Below are 19,379 nucleotides of genomic sequence, written 5' to 3'. Positions count from 1 at the left end.
TATTGTAGATGATACATACTGCACACTCCTAGCATGGCATAGGTTAGCCAAATTGTATCTGAACAAACCACACAATTCCTGGAACAGTATCTTTAGGAATGATGAGGTCAAGATTGAAATGTTTGTTCATCATGCGTGGTGACATGATTGGTGAAAACCACACACAGTGTATTACAACTATCATCTCATATTAACTGTCAAGGTTGATTTATAGAGTGGTAAAAATTTGGGCTTGTTTGTTATCCATAGTACCTCAGAAACTTGCAGTCATCAACATGACTGTAGATTCCACTTTTATACCAAAGTATTGTTAAGATAAATGTGAGGCCACCTGTCCAACTGATTTAGCTGGGATCAAACTGGGTCAAACAATAGAACAATGATCCTAAACATACCAGCAAAATAACATCTGAAAGGCTTAAAAAAATTATATCAAAGTGTTGGAATGGCCAAGTCAAAGTCGAGGCCTCAATCACATTGGGACACTGTGTGCTGGAATCTTAAGAGATCTGTGGATACTTGGATGCCCTTAAACATTAATGAACTTAAGGAATTTTGTTTAGAAGAGTGTGCCAAAATTTCTGTGAAATGATAGTAAGAGGCAACTCCTACAGAAAATGTTTACTTCAAGTTACTGGTGCTAAAGGTAGATATACATATAATCAAATTATAGGCTGTACTTAATCCATACCCCCCCCCCCCATGTTTTCTGAATATTTGCTTACTTGTTGGAAAAATTGTTTAAATCTGTTATGTTGTATTTGTCACCTAAGGTTAGATTTATCTGTTTATTGAAGTTGGTGATAACAATATAATTATGATTTAGACCCATCTATCCATCCTTCCTTCCATTTTTTACCACTTATCCAAGTCTGGGTCACAGGAGCAAGTCTGTGCAAAAATCTCCAGATGCCCCTTTTTCCTGCCACCAAGGTGTTGCCAGGCCAACCAAGAGATATAATCTCTCTAGAGTGTCCTGGGTCTCCCTCAAGGAGGTGGTCCAGGAGTCATCCTAATCAGACATCCAAACCACCTCAGCTGACTCCTTTCTAAGTGAAGGTGATTTAAACCCTGATTAATAAAGTAAATGAATTAAATGACGGTGTACTTACCTTTTCCCATGACTGTATGACAACCTCATGCTTAAATATTCTTTTGCTTTTAAAAATTATACAGTACCTCATATAGTTAAAAAGGCATAACAATTTCACTAAAAAGTCAGCACTAACTGACATGCTGGCTTTGCTGAGCTATCGCAAGGAGCATCACTTACCCCTCCTAGCAGCTACGCTTAAGTTACGCATAAGACAGAATGGCTGACAGGCAGGATGTTACAATGATGAAAGTTACAAGCAGCAGATTCTAACTCTGTTCAGCTAAATTGACACCTGCCTGTCTTGCTGCTTTGACAGTGTTTATTTATTGGCTTCATTTGCTGCTGGTTATGTTAAATCCTACTTGCTCCTTTTGCTGAGTGTAAAGATTTAAGTTTTTTTGTTAATTTATTATTACTTTTTTAGAGTTTTTGGAGACATTATATATTTTCCATATACTGTATCTTATCTTTATTCTTTGCCCTGTAAAATTAATTTCTGAGATATTTATATTCAAATCACTTTGATTAAAAAGTTTTTTTTATTTTCATTATTACGCGAAGCGTAATAGGCCATATTCTGAGCTTGATGATTCTGGTTGTTATGGTGATTCTTCAGCGAGCTTCTGAGAGATTGATACAGCTGATGTCATAGTATACAAGCTTATTTTATTCGCTACATAAAAACTCAGCTATTGTTTCTGTTCTTACTGGCTTATTGATCCTTTGCTTCCTGTTTTTGAATTTTGATTTTTGGTTAGTGATTAAGGATTGACGAAAGATCAGCTAGATTCTTTGGTATTTTGAACCCATCTTCATATTTTGACCAGGTCTCTATTTCCTGGTCCTTTTCATAAAATCCCTTCATGTCTTGCTAAAATAGAACACAGAGATTTCCAAGAGTGTCACCTCTCTGCCTTAGTAGTTTAGGCTGCTGGATGGCTATATGTGCTATTATGTATATACAGTCCTTTTGTTCATAATATCAGTGTCACGTTAACATAGTAGGTTTACACTTACTAAACTTGTCATTTTTTTAGTGTAGCAGGTCTATCTTTTTATCTTATGTTACTTCTGTGTTTTTCTCTGTAGTGTCCAATAACATCATTACAAGACGTAGCAAAAGGATTACTTCTATGCTGTTTATTCATTGAGTATGTGTCATTGTCCCAGAAATTTGTACCAGAGCTTATCAGTTATCTTCTTGGAATTCTTCATCTGTCAGTTCCTGAAAAACACAACCTAGGTAGGTGTTGTTTGCAAGAAAAAAATGATGTAAGTGGTTTACAAACATTTTTGTCTGTCACAATTAAGTTGTTGCCTGCTTTGTCTGAGAGAGGCAGCCTGGAGCTTGTCATTTAATACCAGGTGATTGCTGAAATGTTATAACAGAAAGTTTCTGTTTTCTTTAACCTTGGACAGTATTTGTGAAAAATATGTCTAATTGCAGTGCAATCTTCACAGTAGAGCACAAGATCTATATAATACATATTTTGAGAGATCTTATATCAGAGCTAGGGAACACCCTCAAAGATCTCCAGGACACTCTGAAGTAATAGAGCGTTGAAGAAATTTCCAGGACCTTTCAATGCACACTTTCTGAATCGGTGGCTAAGTGATTTCTTAATTACTGACACTGAGTCTACATCTTTATACTGAAGATCATGTCTTGAAGTGTGCTGTTGTGCAGTGGTATGATGTACTGGCTTTATTCAGTTTTTCACTGCAGCTTACCAGAAGTAAATATTAACATACTTTCATGGTTAGAGCAGGATATGCAAGGGACCTTCAAGCTCTCCAATCTAATATGTGTATATCATAGCAAAAATTTCAGGGTTACCCAAGAGCTAATATTAAGAAATTGTGTAAAATTCACAAAAAACCGGGATGGGCACTAAGGAGCCGACAAAACCAGAGAATCAGCACTTATTTATTTCCGCTTCAAGCAATCCTGATAATAAATAGTTAAATGTATGTTGATCCATATTTTTGTATTTCTTATGCAAAATAAATATTTCCATGCATTCCTTGTCTATTTCTATGACATTGAAAAAAATTAATTTGATTCAGTATCATGCTATACTTAAGTCCAAATATAAACATAAAATATGGCATATTAGTGCTTTTTCGTAGGCTATCTTGTCTAATCCATTTTCACAGAAGAACTACAGCAGATCATATTGCTGAAAAACAATCCTGGCCATGAGAGAAAGGTGTCAAAACACACATAGCCACAGACTGATCAGAGTGCCCATACTGACACCCGTCCATTGCCAAAAGCACCTCCAGTGGGCATGTGAGATAGATTTTCATAATGTTAGTGGTTACATTCAGATAGATTTTCATAATGTTAGTGGTTACATTCAGTGAATAAAAATGTCCATTCCTTAGAAATGCATAAGGGAACTCCGATTGTCTTGTAACAAATAGTTAAAGGCCAGCAAAGACCCCTTATCATTTATTGATGGCTATAGAACTAGAAAAAACAACTTTGAAGTATATGATTTCAAACAATTGCATACAGTATAAAGTCAACTTGCCACCTGAGATTTTTTGACCATTGTGCAAACTATTTGTATCAGTTTGACTTTTTTTTTTGCTTATATCAGAGCTAGGGGACACCCTCAAAGATCTCCAGGACACTCTGAAATAATAGAACATTGAAGAAACTTCCAGTTAAGAAAATGTATACATCAATCAAAAGTTGTATTAGTGATATTAATGTTTTTTAAGGTTCCTAAACATAGGCACAATAGACTGCACTCATGTGCGAATAACAGCCCAACCCAGCTCATTACAGATTATAGGCTGGCTGTGCAAACTACAAATCATTCATAGCTTCAGTAACATAGACGTATGGCCAATCGTATTTTGCAATTAGACATTCTGATGAGAGCAAACTCATTCAGCAGGAGTTGCATTTGGGGTATCACACCAGTGACAGAAGCTGCATTTTTTTTTTGGTTGCTAAATGCTCAATATATATTTGCATATACCTGTATTGTATGTTCTAGTAATTCTGTCATTTTCAGTTGCTGCCAGAAGTACTTCATATTGCTTCATAATAACATACTTCTTTTAAGGGTTTGAAGTATAATATTCACAATCCAGTACCTTTACAATCGAAACTGGCCAATTACCTGGAACTCTTTTTATGTGAATAATGACATTAACATGCAATTATTCAGTACACAACTTCTGAACTACAATGTACTTTGGCATTGGTCTGTTATAGAGTGTCACACAGCCTTACGTGCTTTAAAAATAGCAGACACATTTCCTTTTTGTGTTATTATAGATCAACCATTATCAACTACTGAAAAGACCACTATTTTCCCTGTTACATGTTCTTCCATTTTATGACAAATAAAACTCTAAACTTTTCCAAACTGTCCCCTAATTCTCCATACTACCAGTCAGTTTCACTCTTAAAGTTTCTGGTACTCCATCTGCTGATGTTGCACTCTCCTCTGTGCTTTTTGAATTATGATACATTTTATTGACAGGTTGTTCTCGGGTCTGCTTAACTATTATAAGTGTGTGCTTGGTCATAGATTGCCTAAGCCCGATTTGAGATAATGACAAATAATGCAAGCAAAGTTTACTGAGCTAAGTCTCAAATGCACATGTATGCTTTGTGAAATACCAACCCTCAGGTCCTGTGCTTTTGAAAACATCTACCAAATCATTCATTACCCTTACACCTTCAAGCTCAATGGTCTACAAGGTGTTGTGATATTATACTGTTTAATTTGTACATAACAACAAACAACTCCATCTTGGTCTTTTCTGTTCAGAGTACATTATTTTGTGGTTCAGTCACCTGCAACATTATATAGTCTATGCTGCCATGTTCTCAACAACAAAAGATATAAGGTAGGAATCCACTGTAGATGAATACCAATCCTGTTGTGTGGCATACTTACGTCCACACCAGCTCGAATAGAGCACAAATAGAGCTTTACCAAGCAAGCTGTTTTGACTGTTGGAGTGAATTGCAGAAAATACAGAGTTCATTAATAAGTTAGCTTTTTATATTAAAAATGTGGTGTTTTTGCTTTGTATCCTCCCCCACCATAACCTATCATCTATGGGGGAGGAGCAAAAGCTTTAAATTCTCTGGTTTTTGACAGATCTCAACATTTTAGGGTCCCCTGCTACCGAAAATATCTTTATCTCGATGATGGGTGTTTGTGTGTCTGTGTGTCACAGTTTCTTCAGGACGGTCTACAGCTAAAACTGGTGGTTGGCAAAATACCAAACACGAAACGTAAGCCTGTTATGAGATGACGATGTGCTGATTAGTTTTTGAGCCAAATCGTGCGAGAGAAAGAGGCACTCTAGAGGAACCCTCAGATACCTTAATTCTGCAATTAATTATGAATTCTTCTCGTCAATTGATATCGTAATGACCTATTTTATAATCAGAAAGATCAGCATCAGAGCGGTAAATAATTACTGAAATGTATCACAATAGTTTGTGTAACTTGGTTCCCGGGGTACAAAGCCTACTCACACTCACATCTGAATTTTTCAGTATTGCTTATTGTACTATCTTGTTTTTAATTTTTCGGCAAGTTTTTAAATAATTAAAGACAGTTTCTTTGAAGTATCCCATTAGACTGTTCTGCATGTTGTTTGAGTGGCGTCATGCAACAGTACAGTAGAAAAAAATAATATTCAGTAATACTGATTTTGTGTTGTTTTATTTTTTGTTTACTTTTTAAAATGTTTTTGATTGACATCACCACACACTACAGTAGGATAACTAATTAACTAATTATCCTTTAAGGATAAACCAGCACAAAAAATGTTTTTTTTAATACTTTGATTGTATTTTTATGCTACTTAAATACAGTTCCATTAAAATTTCCAGGTTATACCCCAGTACCACCATTCAGAGCAGAAGGAAAGCGATGTGACTTGTTAGTTCTAAAAAATGTCAGAGCATCAGAGTCATGGATGAAAAAGTCTTTTCCATTGTCTGCTATCTGTAGGCTGGAGTTAAAGAATGAAATGGAGCAGGATCATTTCAGGTAGGGAGAGATAAAGGTAATTCATTTTAAAATGTGTTGTGGAGCAGGTGACTGCTCACGTTTTCATTTCCTGCCCTTAAACTTTCTTTCTATCTGTTATCTTTCCATCTTTCTCTACCCTTCTATTTGCTTTTTGGGTCATCGCTTCTTGTCATGGATGAGTTCCTGAAAAATCATGACTTTTATTAAAAGGATAGATGATTTTGTTTTTCTATTAGATTATGGGTGGTTTAAATGGAAACAGTAAGATATGGTACTTAATAATTTCATCACACATACTGTCTAATGACATCATAATTTCAAATTAAAGATCACAAATGGTAACCTCAAGGCATCCAAAATATGAAATCTACTTGAAAAGAGTTGTATACATATTTAACAAACTTAAAGTAATAGGCTTGGTCCATATCAACAGAACCTTCACCTTCCTCCTGTCCCATTTCAAGTGGTACAAGGGATAATGAAAATTTTGAGCCTGACGTATTAAAACCAAACCAGGATTATTTTTAACAACACTAACATTTCTATTATTATGTTTACAGAAGTGTTAATTTTGTTGATAAAAACTAAGTCAAAAAAAATTGTCAATGACAATTTTTTTCCGTGACGAAAACCGAACGAAAACTAAATAAAAATGTGCTGTTAATGATGAAAACTAAGTTAAATGCTTTTAAAATAATTATTGATGAAAACAAAATGAAAATGTTACAGACCGACAACTGGACAAAGAGCCATGTGAAGCTCTTTGCACACCTCTATTACACATAACATTACACAACAAATAATGAGCATATGAATGCAGTGGTGCAATTTTAAAAAATTTGTAAGCACGCTTGTAATTGCATAACACTAGTTTTGGCCCATCAGGAAATCTTCACGTAAGCCAGAATGCTGCTCCACTCTGCTATGTCGACCAACGTGATTCTTGGGTGAAAAAACTGGTCAGACATATGCAGCAACTTTAATTATAATGCTGACGAAAATAAAATTTGGTGTAACTCATGTGGAATGAAGCTTACAGGAAAGAACACCACAAACCTGAAGAGTCATCTAGAGACACGTCATCCTGAGAAACATGTATGTCACATTATCTTGGTGGCAACTTGCTCAATGCCAATACTGTTACCTCTGGCTCTTGTTCATCCTGCTAATACAAATGTGTCAAGTGTGAATGAGGAAAATGTGCATATTAATGAAATAAAAAAGAGTCAACACACAGACACACACACAGGATTTTGTTATTGCCAGTTTTGATGCAGTTTTCTCTGGGATAAGCGACAACCTCTGTGATGAGATGATTCAGAGCAATGTCAAAACTCTGTTGGATCTGACCCCTATGATTGGAAGGAGCCCAAGCCAATTGGATGCAGAGTGGCTACCCTAGTCTGGCTGTGACACCTGTACAGTTGGCATGTCCCCACACTGCTGGAGAGGATCCAGATGCTGTCAGGGGAATTCTGCAGTCAGGACCAACAGCAAAGACCAGTCTGAACATTTGGCTAGGGACTCTGGTCTCCCACCTGAGTCCTGGGAGAGTAGCTTGTCCAACGTCTGCTGCTCTCAATCCAAGTTCTTTTGAAAAGGGTAAGTTTTTAAGGTCCTGGTTTGCTTAGCTGGGTGTGAGGTCCCAGCCCTGTTGGATTCTGCTGTGATCTCTGCATCATCAGATGTAATGTGCTCAAGCAGATATCTTACGCAAGCATGTACTGTGTAAACATTCGCTGTTTTCATGGGGATATTAAGGAGTATGAGACTGTACTACTCCTGCTGAAATATAAGGGAAAGAACTTTAAAGTTTAGACTGCCGTGTCAAACTCTTCACCCTGGCCTTTCTTAGTTAGGTGGAGGAATGCCTTATTCCTGTGGGTCTTGGCCACCTACAAAGTAGAAATAGACGAGCTCGCTGCAGACAAGGTTGACCAAAAAGCCAGACTGGAGATTGAACCTGATTTGAACAGTGAGGGCAGGGACAATCCCTCACTTGAATTTCTGGGACAGTTGGAGGGTGCTTCGCAACAGGTGCTTGTATTTTTAGCCTTCTCAGAGGGGACTGCTGCATTGGGCTCTGGGGAAGCATTGACTAGGGTGGCAGGGTCTGACATCCGATCGGAATTGGGTGCTGATGATTCTGGTTCTGAGGACACAGGTGCATACACACACACAGAGTTTGCATGCTTGAAACAAGCTGGCTGCAGCTTAGATTTTGCATTTGAACTCCACAATTTTTAATTAAGACTGGCTTCTTGAATTGGGTGATTGCCGATCACATTAGGATGAACTAATTGAGCAATTGGTTCTCCCGAGTGGTCATTGAGAGATGGTGTTGAAGATTGTTCTCACCCATGACTTGGGGAGTTATCTGGGTGCGGGAAAGACAAGGGATTGCATTTTGAAATGCTTCTGTTGACTAAATATGGGTAAACTACCCAACCTGCTACGCCGCATAATTATGCCGCTTTTTTAATGAGTTTTAAGCACAGGGAAAAAAATGAACATTTGAAAAATACGTAATTTAATAAACCACCAAGAAAAGTAACATTGCAACAATGCAAGCTACAAACCGATCGCTGTAAACAGAAGTGAAAATAAAATCAAGCCCGTTGCATTCTTTTAACTGCTTTCTCTGCCTTATGCGTCCATCACCCCCTCTCTCTCTCTCGCGTGTGTGTGTATGTGTCTCTCTCTCTCTATCGCGCCTTTGCGTGTGTCTCTCTAGTGCGCCTGTGTGTGTGTGTCTCGTGCGCCTGTATGTGTGTGTCTCTCTTGTGCGCATGTGTGTGTGTCTCTCTCTCCCGTGCCTGTGTGTGTGTGTGTCACTCTCTCTCTCTGGCTTGCTGCACAAGGAATGCACAGGAGAGACTGAACACGTGCGGAAATCATCGGCGTGCCTGGCTGCTTAGTGAATTGTTGGTGGGCGGGGCTCTGTGAGTTGACTGGCGTGGCTGTATCTTGCGTCTTGCCTGCCATGGTCAGCTGCCTTAGTGAATTGTGGGCGTGGCTCTGTCTTGCGTCTTGCCTGCCATGCGAGGGTGAATGCCAGCCGGGGAATAAGGACAGTTTGTGAGTTAGCAGCTGCGATAGTTTTACACTCCAGTACATTGCGGTGAATGCTGGTAACAGTCAGGCGGGCAGGCGTTCTCGTCCCATGGTCTTAGAGTTGGTGGGCGGGGCTGTGTGAGTTGGTGGGCGTGGCTATGTCGTGCGTATCTTGCGTGCCCTGGTCGGCTGCTTAGTGAATAACTAGGGGGCTTCGCTCGCCAACCCCTGGTGTTGGGCAATTATAAATAGCATGATGTGTGTATGAGATATAGCATAGTGTGAAGGTGTAGATGACGCATATAGGAAGCGAAGAATAAATTGCAAGGCACAGTGTAAAGATTTATCGGAAAATTTCTTTGTACACAACATTAGTAGTAAAGATGGTGTCTTGTTCTTGAATGAGTTTCTCTTGGCATGGATCATTTATAACCTTAACTTTAACGTCAGATGAACGTCGAACTCGTGAGAAGGCCACATAAAGTTGTCCATGTCCAAAAACGGGGTCAGAGAGGTAGATGCCAACCTTGTTCATGGTTTGGCCTTGTGATTTGTTGATGGTCATGGCAAATGCAGGTTTAATGGGGAACTGTCGCCGTTTAAGTGTAAAAGGTAATTCTAGGTCAGAACTTGTAAGGTCAAGTGTAGGAATCAGAACAGTATTGTTAGCATGTGATCCTGTAAGAAGTTTTGCTTCAATAACATTGTGTGTCATGGTGTTGACGACTAAACGTGTACCATTGCATAAACCTTGTTTAGTGTTAAGGTTTCTTAATAGCATGATTATTGTTCCGATTGTAAGGTTAAGATTGTGTTGTGGTAATCCGGGTGGGTTAATAGTGTTCAAATATTGTAAGGGGAAATTAAGATGGTCATTGTTGTCATCAGAGTCAACTTTGTCAGAGCTTAGAAAGAGCCGTGCCTGTACAGGAAGTAATGCAATGACTTGGTTATTTATGTGATCAACATTAATATTTTTTGGACATAATATAGTCCGTTGTGTTAAAAGGGGTATTTGGTCTAATGAGATTGCTGTTCCAAATATCTCCGTAACTAAGTCGTCGCAGATAAAGGCTTGAGGAATTGTAATAATATCTGGGAGAAGTCCATCTGTATTGGTGAGTGTACCATCTCCCAGTTGTAATAACCAATTGTTATATTCTGGATCTGGACGTCTTATGTTTTGTACCAACTGTATCTTTTGAAAGCAATGCCAATTGTCCGCGTAACATTTTTTCTTCCGCGGTTTTAGAAGCGCGTTGTAGGCGCTGACGTTTATTGTTTTTTTTGATGCGGGTTCGTGTTTGTGGTCCCATTACTCGAGCCGTCTCGTTCTGTACCAGTGATCGTGAATTCATGACTTGTTTGTTCTTTATCGTTAGTAATATGGATAAGTAATAAGGAGGATCGCACTCACTGTTAATATGTGGACTGTTCGTTTCTTCGTATTATTACCAATCAGGTGTCGCGCCTGTATATGTATTGTAGTCTGGTCTCTTGTTGTTTATGTATGACGTCGTCCGCGTATTTTAAGGTGGTCTGAACAATAGCTGAGCACATGGCATGTGGAGCAATAGCTAAGCACTGTCTAAAATCTCCTCCTAATAAAAGTACCTTTCCTCCAAAGGGAATATTATTATTCATCAACGCAATGCCAATTGTCCGCGTATTTTAAGGTGGACTGAACAATAGCTGAGCGCATTGCATGTGGAGCAATAGGTATGCACTGTCTAAAATCTCCTCCTAATAAAAGTACATTTCCTCCAAAAGGAATATTATTATTCATCAACGTTTGTAGAAGTTTATCAATGGTGTTGAGTAAGTGACTGGATGCCATTGTGCATTCATTTATAATTAATAGTTTTGCAAGATGGATGTCACGTGCATTGTTGCTGTTCATTTTCATAGTGGATACAGATGTTTCTGTGATTGGGACCGGTATTTTGAATAAGGAGTGACATGTGTTTTTGGAGCCGAGACATTTTTTCTTCCGCGGTTTCAGAAGCGCGTTGTAGGCGCCGACGTGTATTGTTTTTTTTCATGCAGGTTCGTGTTTGTGGTCCCGTTACTCGAGCCGTATCGTTTTGTACCCGTGATCGTGAATTCATGACTTGTTTGTTCATTATCGTTAGTAATATGGATAAGTAATAAGGACGATCGCACTGACTGCTAATATGGAGCCTTTTCTGATCGTGAATTCATGACTTGTTTGTTCTTTATCGTTAGTAATATGGATAAGTAATCGTATGTTTTTTTTGAGGGGCGCGTTGCCTCATTTTTTATTTCTGTTAGTCGAGGGGGGCTTTGTGTGTCGTGGGTCTGAATCCTCTTTTTTGTGTGTGTCCTGTTTCGTGTGGTATGGGCTTCGTCTGGCGCTTTGTTGCATGGGCGCGGAGCATCATTTCTCATTTTCCGGTGCTTGGAGGGTTTCTTTGTATTATTACCCATCAGGTGTCGCGCCTGTATATGTATTGTAGTCCGGTCTCTTGTTGTCTATGTATGACGTCGTTTGTAGGTGTGCGTTTTCTTTGAGGGGCACGTTGCCTCATTTTTTATTTCTGTTAATGGAGGGGGGCTTTGTGTGTCGTGTGTGTGAATCCTCATTTTTGTGTGCATACCGTTTCATGTGCTATGTGGCGCTTGCGTCTGACTCCTTTGTTTTTGGTGTGCTAGGGGCACGTTGCCTCATTTCTTATTTCTGTTAGTGGAGGGGTGCTTTGTGTGTCGTGGGTCTGAATCCTCTTTTTTTGTGTGTGTCCTGTTTCGTGTGGTATGGCCTTCGTGTGGCGCTTTTTTGCATGGGTCTGTTGCTATGGGCATGGCGCATCATTTCTCATTTTCCGGTGCTTGGAGGGGGGCTTTGTGTGGCGCCTGCGCACTTCGTCTTTTGCGTCCACGGCCCATGTCCCTGCGTCCATCCGGTTTACCATTCTCGTTTAGTAATATGGATATATATAGATATGTGGAGCAGTTTTATAAGTCTTGCCCTGACTATCAAATTGTTTGCTGCGTGTGTTTGAGTGATAGCTCCATTTTGAATAAATGCTTGCATGGTGTTCTTGTCTTCACAACAAAACAGCAGATTTTTTTGGGGAGCCTGGACTTAACTCCTTCTCTCTTTTGCCTGTCTGTGATCAACACATCACAGTATAACCACACATGCTGCTTTTGAAATGGCTTCCTACTTTTGTATTATGCTTTAAAATGCAAGTAGTGTAGGAGAGGATATTAGGTGGGGCATTGGGCTCGCATATTCACATGGTCAATTGGGAGACCTTGGAGTAATAAACATTAACATCAGTACAATCACTGCCTCTATCTATTCTGCATTATTTAGCTAGAAGTTTTAAAAGTATAAATCCAATTCATAAGTAAATCATTAGAATTGTGTATGTTTCTGCTTCTATATGTAATATCATAACTGTTACCCTTTTTCCAAGGAAAAAATGACTTGCACACTGCAAGCCTTATTTGCTACTGCTATAAATCTAAGAAAATAGCAGAAACTCTCACTTAATGTTTTATATTTAGCAGTGTCTTCATAAAGTTAAATAAAAGTCTTCTACCTAATGCCACACTCCTTCAGGAGCACATAGCTGGGGGTGGACAAAAGAACAATGATAACCTTTATCTGTTGGTGGTAAAAGTGAGTTTGGATATTCTGTCCATTTAGGTTTGGTTCCAGGTTTTCACCCAATGTACAACAGACTTCTTGAAAATCTGAACTAGATGAATTGGTTAAGAATTGAATGGATGGATGGAGTTAAATGTGCATAGATTGAACTTAACATATTTTGAGGTAGAGGGGTATATTGAAAGGTACTGATCAAAATAGCTGAATCAAAGTATGTAAATGTTGTTTACTTTGTCACTTTCATGAAAAATGCATATGAACTAATATATAATATTTGTTGTGCAGGTTGTCTTCATTAGCCACTTGCTTGGACCTTGTTAAAAGATGTGTTTCTTTGTATGGGTCACTACCTTTGTTTAGCAAGATATTTCAGCCAATCACTACTCTTATTGAAAAGCACCTGCCTGTTACAATCTACCCTGTCTATCTACAAGTAAGTAGTATGTTACTTTGCAGTGCTAATTTGGATCTGAATGTAAATCCATAATGGTGTACTGAAGCAAAATAAACAAAAACAGTGGTGTTCAAGATATTGTATAAAACATATATTCACTTTCATTTTTTTTCTTTTCTAAAATGCTAATGAATCTACACACCTCTGAAGTGTGCATCTGTATATTGAATGTTTAACAGGGTTTCAAAGGGCTGGCAGCATCGGCATAAAACAGGAACAAACCTTTGATAGGGTGTCAACCAATTACAGGACAAACCATCACATACGCCATAACTTTCCCAATCTGGGATGTAGGAAATGCATAACTCTGTTCAGATTTAGGAAGATGAGCATGTAATAATATATCTGAAAATCGATTCGGGGAAAGCTCTTTCCTATGTACTAGAGCAAAAGTTGGGTGTCAGGTTTGAAGAAATCATCACATGGGTGACACAATGGCATATTTGTTAGCCAAATTTCTGCAGAGCACCAGTATACCTGGCTCAAAACTTGATTTGGCAACTGTGTGTGAACTTTGCACATTTTCCCAAGGAGTTCTGGTTGCCTTCTATATCTCATTCGCTGAAGGTGGCAAATAATATTTTATTAACTTTGGACTCAGGCTCTTACTGGATCTCTGGCATTTGACACAGTGGACCATGGGGTTCTGTTAAAACAGCATGAGGATGAAGCATGCATTCAAAGCTGTGCATTGAAATGGTTTGAGTCCTACCTTAAAGGTAGATATATGTCTGTTAACACAGATGGGCATTTCTCTCAGCCAGCTCCTTTCACACAAGGCATCCCACATGGTCCTATCCTGGCTGTTCTGTTTTCCCTTTATCTGCTCCCCTAGAGCCATCTTTTACAAACATGATGTTGTGTATCACTGTTATGCTGATGTTACGCAGGTGTACCTCAAAGTTATTTGTGACATCACTTCTTCTGTAAAAAAGCTGTTGAAATGCTTTGAGGATATTAAATATTAGATGGCACCAAATTTCTTACAGTTAAACAAAAATAAAACGGGTCATTATTTTTTGTCCTACCACATCTGCAATTGAAATCGGCACTCAGTTATGCTTCTTGGCAGCAATGATTCATAATGATGTCAGAAACCTAGGTATCATCTTTGAGTCGTCAGTAAGTTTTGAAAAACAAATCCCAATAATAGTAATGTCCAGTTTTTCCCAACTGAGGCAAATTTCTAAACTAAAATCCATTTTTTCACAGAAGGATTTGGAAACTGTCATTCATGCCTTTATTACATCTCGGCTAGAGTATTGTAATTCCTTATATTTGGGACTGCCAAAATCTGCTCTGTCTGTCGCGCATTCAGCTGGTTCAAAATGCTGCAGCTAGGTTTTTAGTTGGGTCTAGAAAAAAGGATCATATCTCCCCCACTTTAGCCTCTCTCCACTGGCACACTGATTTTAAAATCTTGTTTGTTTTTAAAGCCTTGCATGGCCTTGCTCCAAAATACACTTGAGACCTCCTTCACCCCTATGTGGCACCAAGAGCATTGAGGTCAGCTAGACAACTACTCCTTGTAGTTCTAAGGTCACAGCTGAAGTCTAGGGGAGACCGAGCTTTCCCATTTACTGTTCCTAGGCTTTGGAATGACTTGCTTTTCACATCAGGTCTTCATCCACAATCGAAGTTTTTAAAAGTTGTCTTAAGACCTACTTGTTTTCTTTCGCCTTTCACTGTTTATAATGGGATTGTGGTGGATGTTATAATTGGTTGTTTTACTAATCTGCTTCTGCATGATTGTTTGCATTGTGTTTATTTTAATGCTTCTTGATACAGTACTTTGGTGCAACCTCTGTTGTTGTAAATTTGCTTTTATAAATAAATAATCTAATCTCAAACTGAATACACTTTACCACAACAGATAAATTAAGAGTTGCTAAAGTGCATGAGAATGTTTGAACTACAGTGAGCTGTCATCCAGTCCAGGATTGGTTCCAGTTTTAAACCAATAGCTGGCAGCCCTCTGCGAAATTGTATTAGAATAACTTGGTATGGACAATGAATAATCAATTTAAATTTGAGACTTAGTAAATTGGTGTGTTATCTGAACTAATGTAATTGTTAAAGAGAGTATTTGACAATTCAGTAGACTGATGACTTTAAATCAACAGGAAATTTGCACAGATTCAGTGCACATTTTTTCATAACATTTTTTAGCACAGAAAATGATTTCTTTAATCTATTTTTTAGGAGCTTATTGAAAATATTTTACAAGAGGTCAAGAGTAGACCCTCATTGTATGTGCCTTTGGTTTTTGATAAACAGAAGCCTGTTCCTCTTAAACTGTATACTCCAAAAATAGTCCAAATGTAAGTATGTTATTTTAAAAGTATTGGAAAATAAAATGTATATAAATGTATGTTAGGATTTTGGTGTAGAAATGTTCCACCTGTAGTGTAGTGGCATCTTAAATACAGTTATTAATGTGTTTCTCTGTTGTAATTAATCAAGGCATGGAAAGCACTACATCTTGTCAACACATCCTGTCAGCTCTTCTTCTGCAGAAAACACATCATGCTGTTTTTCTTAGCTGCATGCATTATTACCATTTAATATCTTATGCTTTGAACAAACTATAATCTTTGTTACTCATTTTACTTAGACATTCTTGGAGTATAGCAAGCTGATTTTGCAATTGGTTGTCTAAATAAATTGTGTTTGCTGCTTGATCCAAAATGTTTATCCTAACAAGGCTGGCATTTGATACTTCTTTCACAGTTTCTCAGACCTGTCAACCACAGATTGACCTCCATAATCAAGTTGTTTGAATGAAGAGTTTTTCATTGAGGACATCCCTCTCATGTTGTGGGTGCAGACCTTAGAACAGGCATGTCAAACACGCGGCCCGCAACAGAAATCTGTGCGGCCCTCATGACAGATCCTAGTTAGCACTAAACTTGTACAAAATGATTACTATCGTTTGTGATTGACTCATTCTGCATCTTCGGCGTTACTTATTGACTTTTCTTACTTCTGCCTTCTGATAAAAGCGCATTTTCCCATGGCATTACGGTACCAGAAAACATCATCTGCTAGTATAGCCACGAGTCTTGTCCAAAGTTAATGAGCAGTGACGTCGCAAGGGGCGGCCTCAGGCATGTGCAAACTGTGCACCTGCACAGGGCCGCCACGCCAATATATATTGAATATAAAACAGAAAGAGAAAATAACGACACAGCTGACGGCAATGTAGCCGAAAAACATTGTGTTTCTTGTTAATTAGTACGCTGTATTTACTAATGTCGCTCGAGTCGGAGCAGTAAGCTGTATGTAGTATTATAATGTTCTGCCGTAATGAGAATATCCACTTGGTTTTCAAGTTACAGACACGCGCATAAAGAATCGTGTCATGAGCACAAGGCGGCTATGTAGTGTCCGCAACGTCGTGGCCATCCACCGTGCATAAGATACCATAATGACATTGGCGGGAGAAGGGGCCACCGTTTCTTTCTCTGCCCAGGGGTGCCACGAACCTAGAGCCGCCCCTGGCAGGCTACACTACTGGCTGGGATGCTGAGACTGGCCACTGAGCAGAACTGACCATCACGAGTAGTAATAGCTCGCATATTTTCACGTTTTTTTTGCTCTAGTTTTATGTAATTTTGTGCTAGCATTGTAACGAACAGTTAGTGCAGACTACAGCTGAAGATCTGAAGTGGACACGAGAAGTTGGCGAGTTGTTTATTAACAAATTTTTGTGATTTTGAGTTTGTAAAATTAGTGTAGGTCAGGGGGCTTTTTTGCATAACGGCTTATTTTCAGTATTGGAAAGAAAGCTACAGTAACTTTGTATAATAGTATTTGTTACAGTGTGGCCCGCTGACGCATGTATGGCAGTCGAAGCGGCCCACCAGTGGTAGTGAGTTTGACATGCCTGCCTTAGAACATCCAGTCTTAAGAGTAATCCTAGTATTGAAACTCATATCCCGCTGGTCCTCTTTTTTTCCACCCTAACATTTTATCTCTTCCATAGATCATTAAAGAAAATTTCCCCATTTTCACACTGATCCTTCCACAGGGAGCATTTTGTCCTAACCTTCCATTAATCTCCTTCCATCAACTTCCTAATGTACACAAAGGTCTTGTCCACACTTCATACTTTCAGTTGTAATTGGAACCACTGTATCACTTCCAAATATGTCACAATACCTTAGTGAATTCAACACTGAGCAACATGCATCATTCCAGTCTATAAATTGTGTTATCTGCATTGTTTGTAGAAAGTATCAATCCATCTGCATACGTGAAACAGGAATATGGCTAGCAGATCTTTCAGAGAGCTCATTTGAGCAGTTAAGATCAAAGACTCTGATAAACCTATTGCAGAGTACTTGGCCACATTGATCTCTCTGTTTGTGTTCTTTCACATGGTTTCAAAGATAACTTTCAAGCTAAGCTCATTCTCAGCCTTGGATGTTTCTCCTTTCATTTTCTGTAATACCAGCTTTTCATACCTACTCTCACTTTTCTCTCCTTTCATTTCCCTTTTGTGATCATTCCTACCAGCCCCTAGATATGTAACCTATGTTTTCATTTTCAGTTTCATTCCTTATGAATGCTATATATACAACTGAAAGATTTTGTCTGTTAGCTTCTTTTCTTTTCAATTTGGAAATATCCTTTAATTTGTTTTGCCTTTGCAGATGCACAGTTACACAATAATTCACTCACTTTCATAAAATAAAGGCCAGGTCTTGTCCTAGATATATTTTGGATAAGCTTAGTCTAGATAGATTTATGCGATAAACAATTTTTACTGAGTTAGAGCATTCTTTGCAAAACTGATGAAAAACTTGCCTTGTCAATAACTAATTTCCATTCAGTTTTTGAGATTATAATTAGACCCTGAGCAGCCCAGTACGGGGCAGAGTGGTCAGTTAAAAAATCTTTTGCTAAATCATGCAGATGACCTATGCCACACACCGACACAAGCAATGCCTTGTTTGTAAGTGACAAGTGTCGACTTCACATTCCTAGTAATGAAATTGTTACACTATTTACGGTTCACTTTTAATCTGGTATGAAATCATACATGAGATATTACATAAATTGTCACCAAAAAATTTGAAAAAAATCATAGTAATTGTCTGTATACGTAATGCACAAATGTTACGCATCAAAGAAAAAGTCCTGAAAAATAGATTTCAACCAAAGTAGTGACCCATACCATTGACCAAGCAAACACAAGTTATTGGCTGAAAACTGCAAACCACGTTACATCACTCTCACATTCTTCACAAAACAACAGATATCTGCAAATAACACATCTGTTCTTACAGTAGATTTATTGTACACTACAATGCATCAGTCATGAGATATATTCTAAATAAGAGGAGTCGTAAGGCCACCTTTGGCAAGTACCACCTCACATTTCTTGGTCATTAGCTCTGACTCAATAGGTCTCCTACTCACAAACCTCATACCATTAGATGGCAGTGACTGTGACATTTCCAGCAATACACAGATGTCCATCCTTGGATATAATGAGACACAGCTGAAGGCTGTTTGAAGCAGTAGCAAACCATGTAAATAATTTTATGTAAATGTGTAGGTGGGGTAGAGGGGTATGTGGGTGTATGAGTGTATTAGGGATGGGGTTCAGAGTTTTTATACGATTCATGCCACGCAATTCATGCGATGATGCCATCAGGTGGTTTAGCTATTTTTCTTCCATAGAAAGACAAATGTGATTACTAACTGAGGACCTTTCCTCCCTCTGGTCTCTTGTGTCCACACACTGGCACTCTCAAAACACTGACGAGGCTTGTTTTCATGATACATTTAACAATATTAATTTTACCAGCTAATTAAGATAAATAGATGAATGTCTATTAATATCTTGTTTGATGATAACCATCAGTTTTCAGGAATGTAATTTGAATGGATTTTTATTTTTCTAATTAATGACTCCTAGAGTTTAACCCAGAAATTCCTTAGAATTCCTCCAACAGATTTGATGCATTTGCCAGGGTTTAGTATATGTCAGTAATATAAAACAACATATTTTCAACATGGAGAGATGTATTAGTTGCTTCCCTTATAATGCTCTAAATTTCTGGCTGTTTGCGGTGGTACATAGCAAGGGGATCATTTATCAGTTGTGAAAAGCATTGG

At 38.4% G+C, this 19,379-nt stretch overlaps 1 protein-coding gene across 1 annotated transcript in view; it reads left to right on the top strand.

Annotated features, from left to right (window-relative positions):
* The window catches only part of nop14 (NOP14 nucleolar protein homolog (yeast)), a 75,199-nt gene that overhangs the window by 52,202 nt on the left and 3,618 nt on the right, over window positions 1-19,379 (top strand). Inside the window, exons 14-17 of the mRNA XM_028802260.2 lie at window positions 2,186-2,339; window positions 5,970-6,129; window positions 13,085-13,232; window positions 15,456-15,574. Of these exons, the coding sequence (XP_028658093.2) occupies window positions 2,186-2,339; window positions 5,970-6,129; window positions 13,085-13,232; window positions 15,456-15,574 (581 nt within the window). The remainder of the gene's footprint in view (window positions 1-2,185; window positions 2,340-5,969; window positions 6,130-13,084; window positions 13,233-15,455; window positions 15,575-19,379) is intronic.

This window comes from Erpetoichthys calabaricus, chromosome 5 (assembly GCF_900747795.2).
Source record: "Erpetoichthys calabaricus chromosome 5, fErpCal1.3, whole genome shotgun sequence".
NCBI classification, from domain to species: Eukaryota; Metazoa; Chordata; class Cladistia; order Polypteriformes; family Polypteridae; genus Erpetoichthys; species Erpetoichthys calabaricus.
The sequence above is the reverse complement of the archived record's forward strand: the minus strand, read 5'-3'. Positions and strand labels throughout refer to the sequence as shown.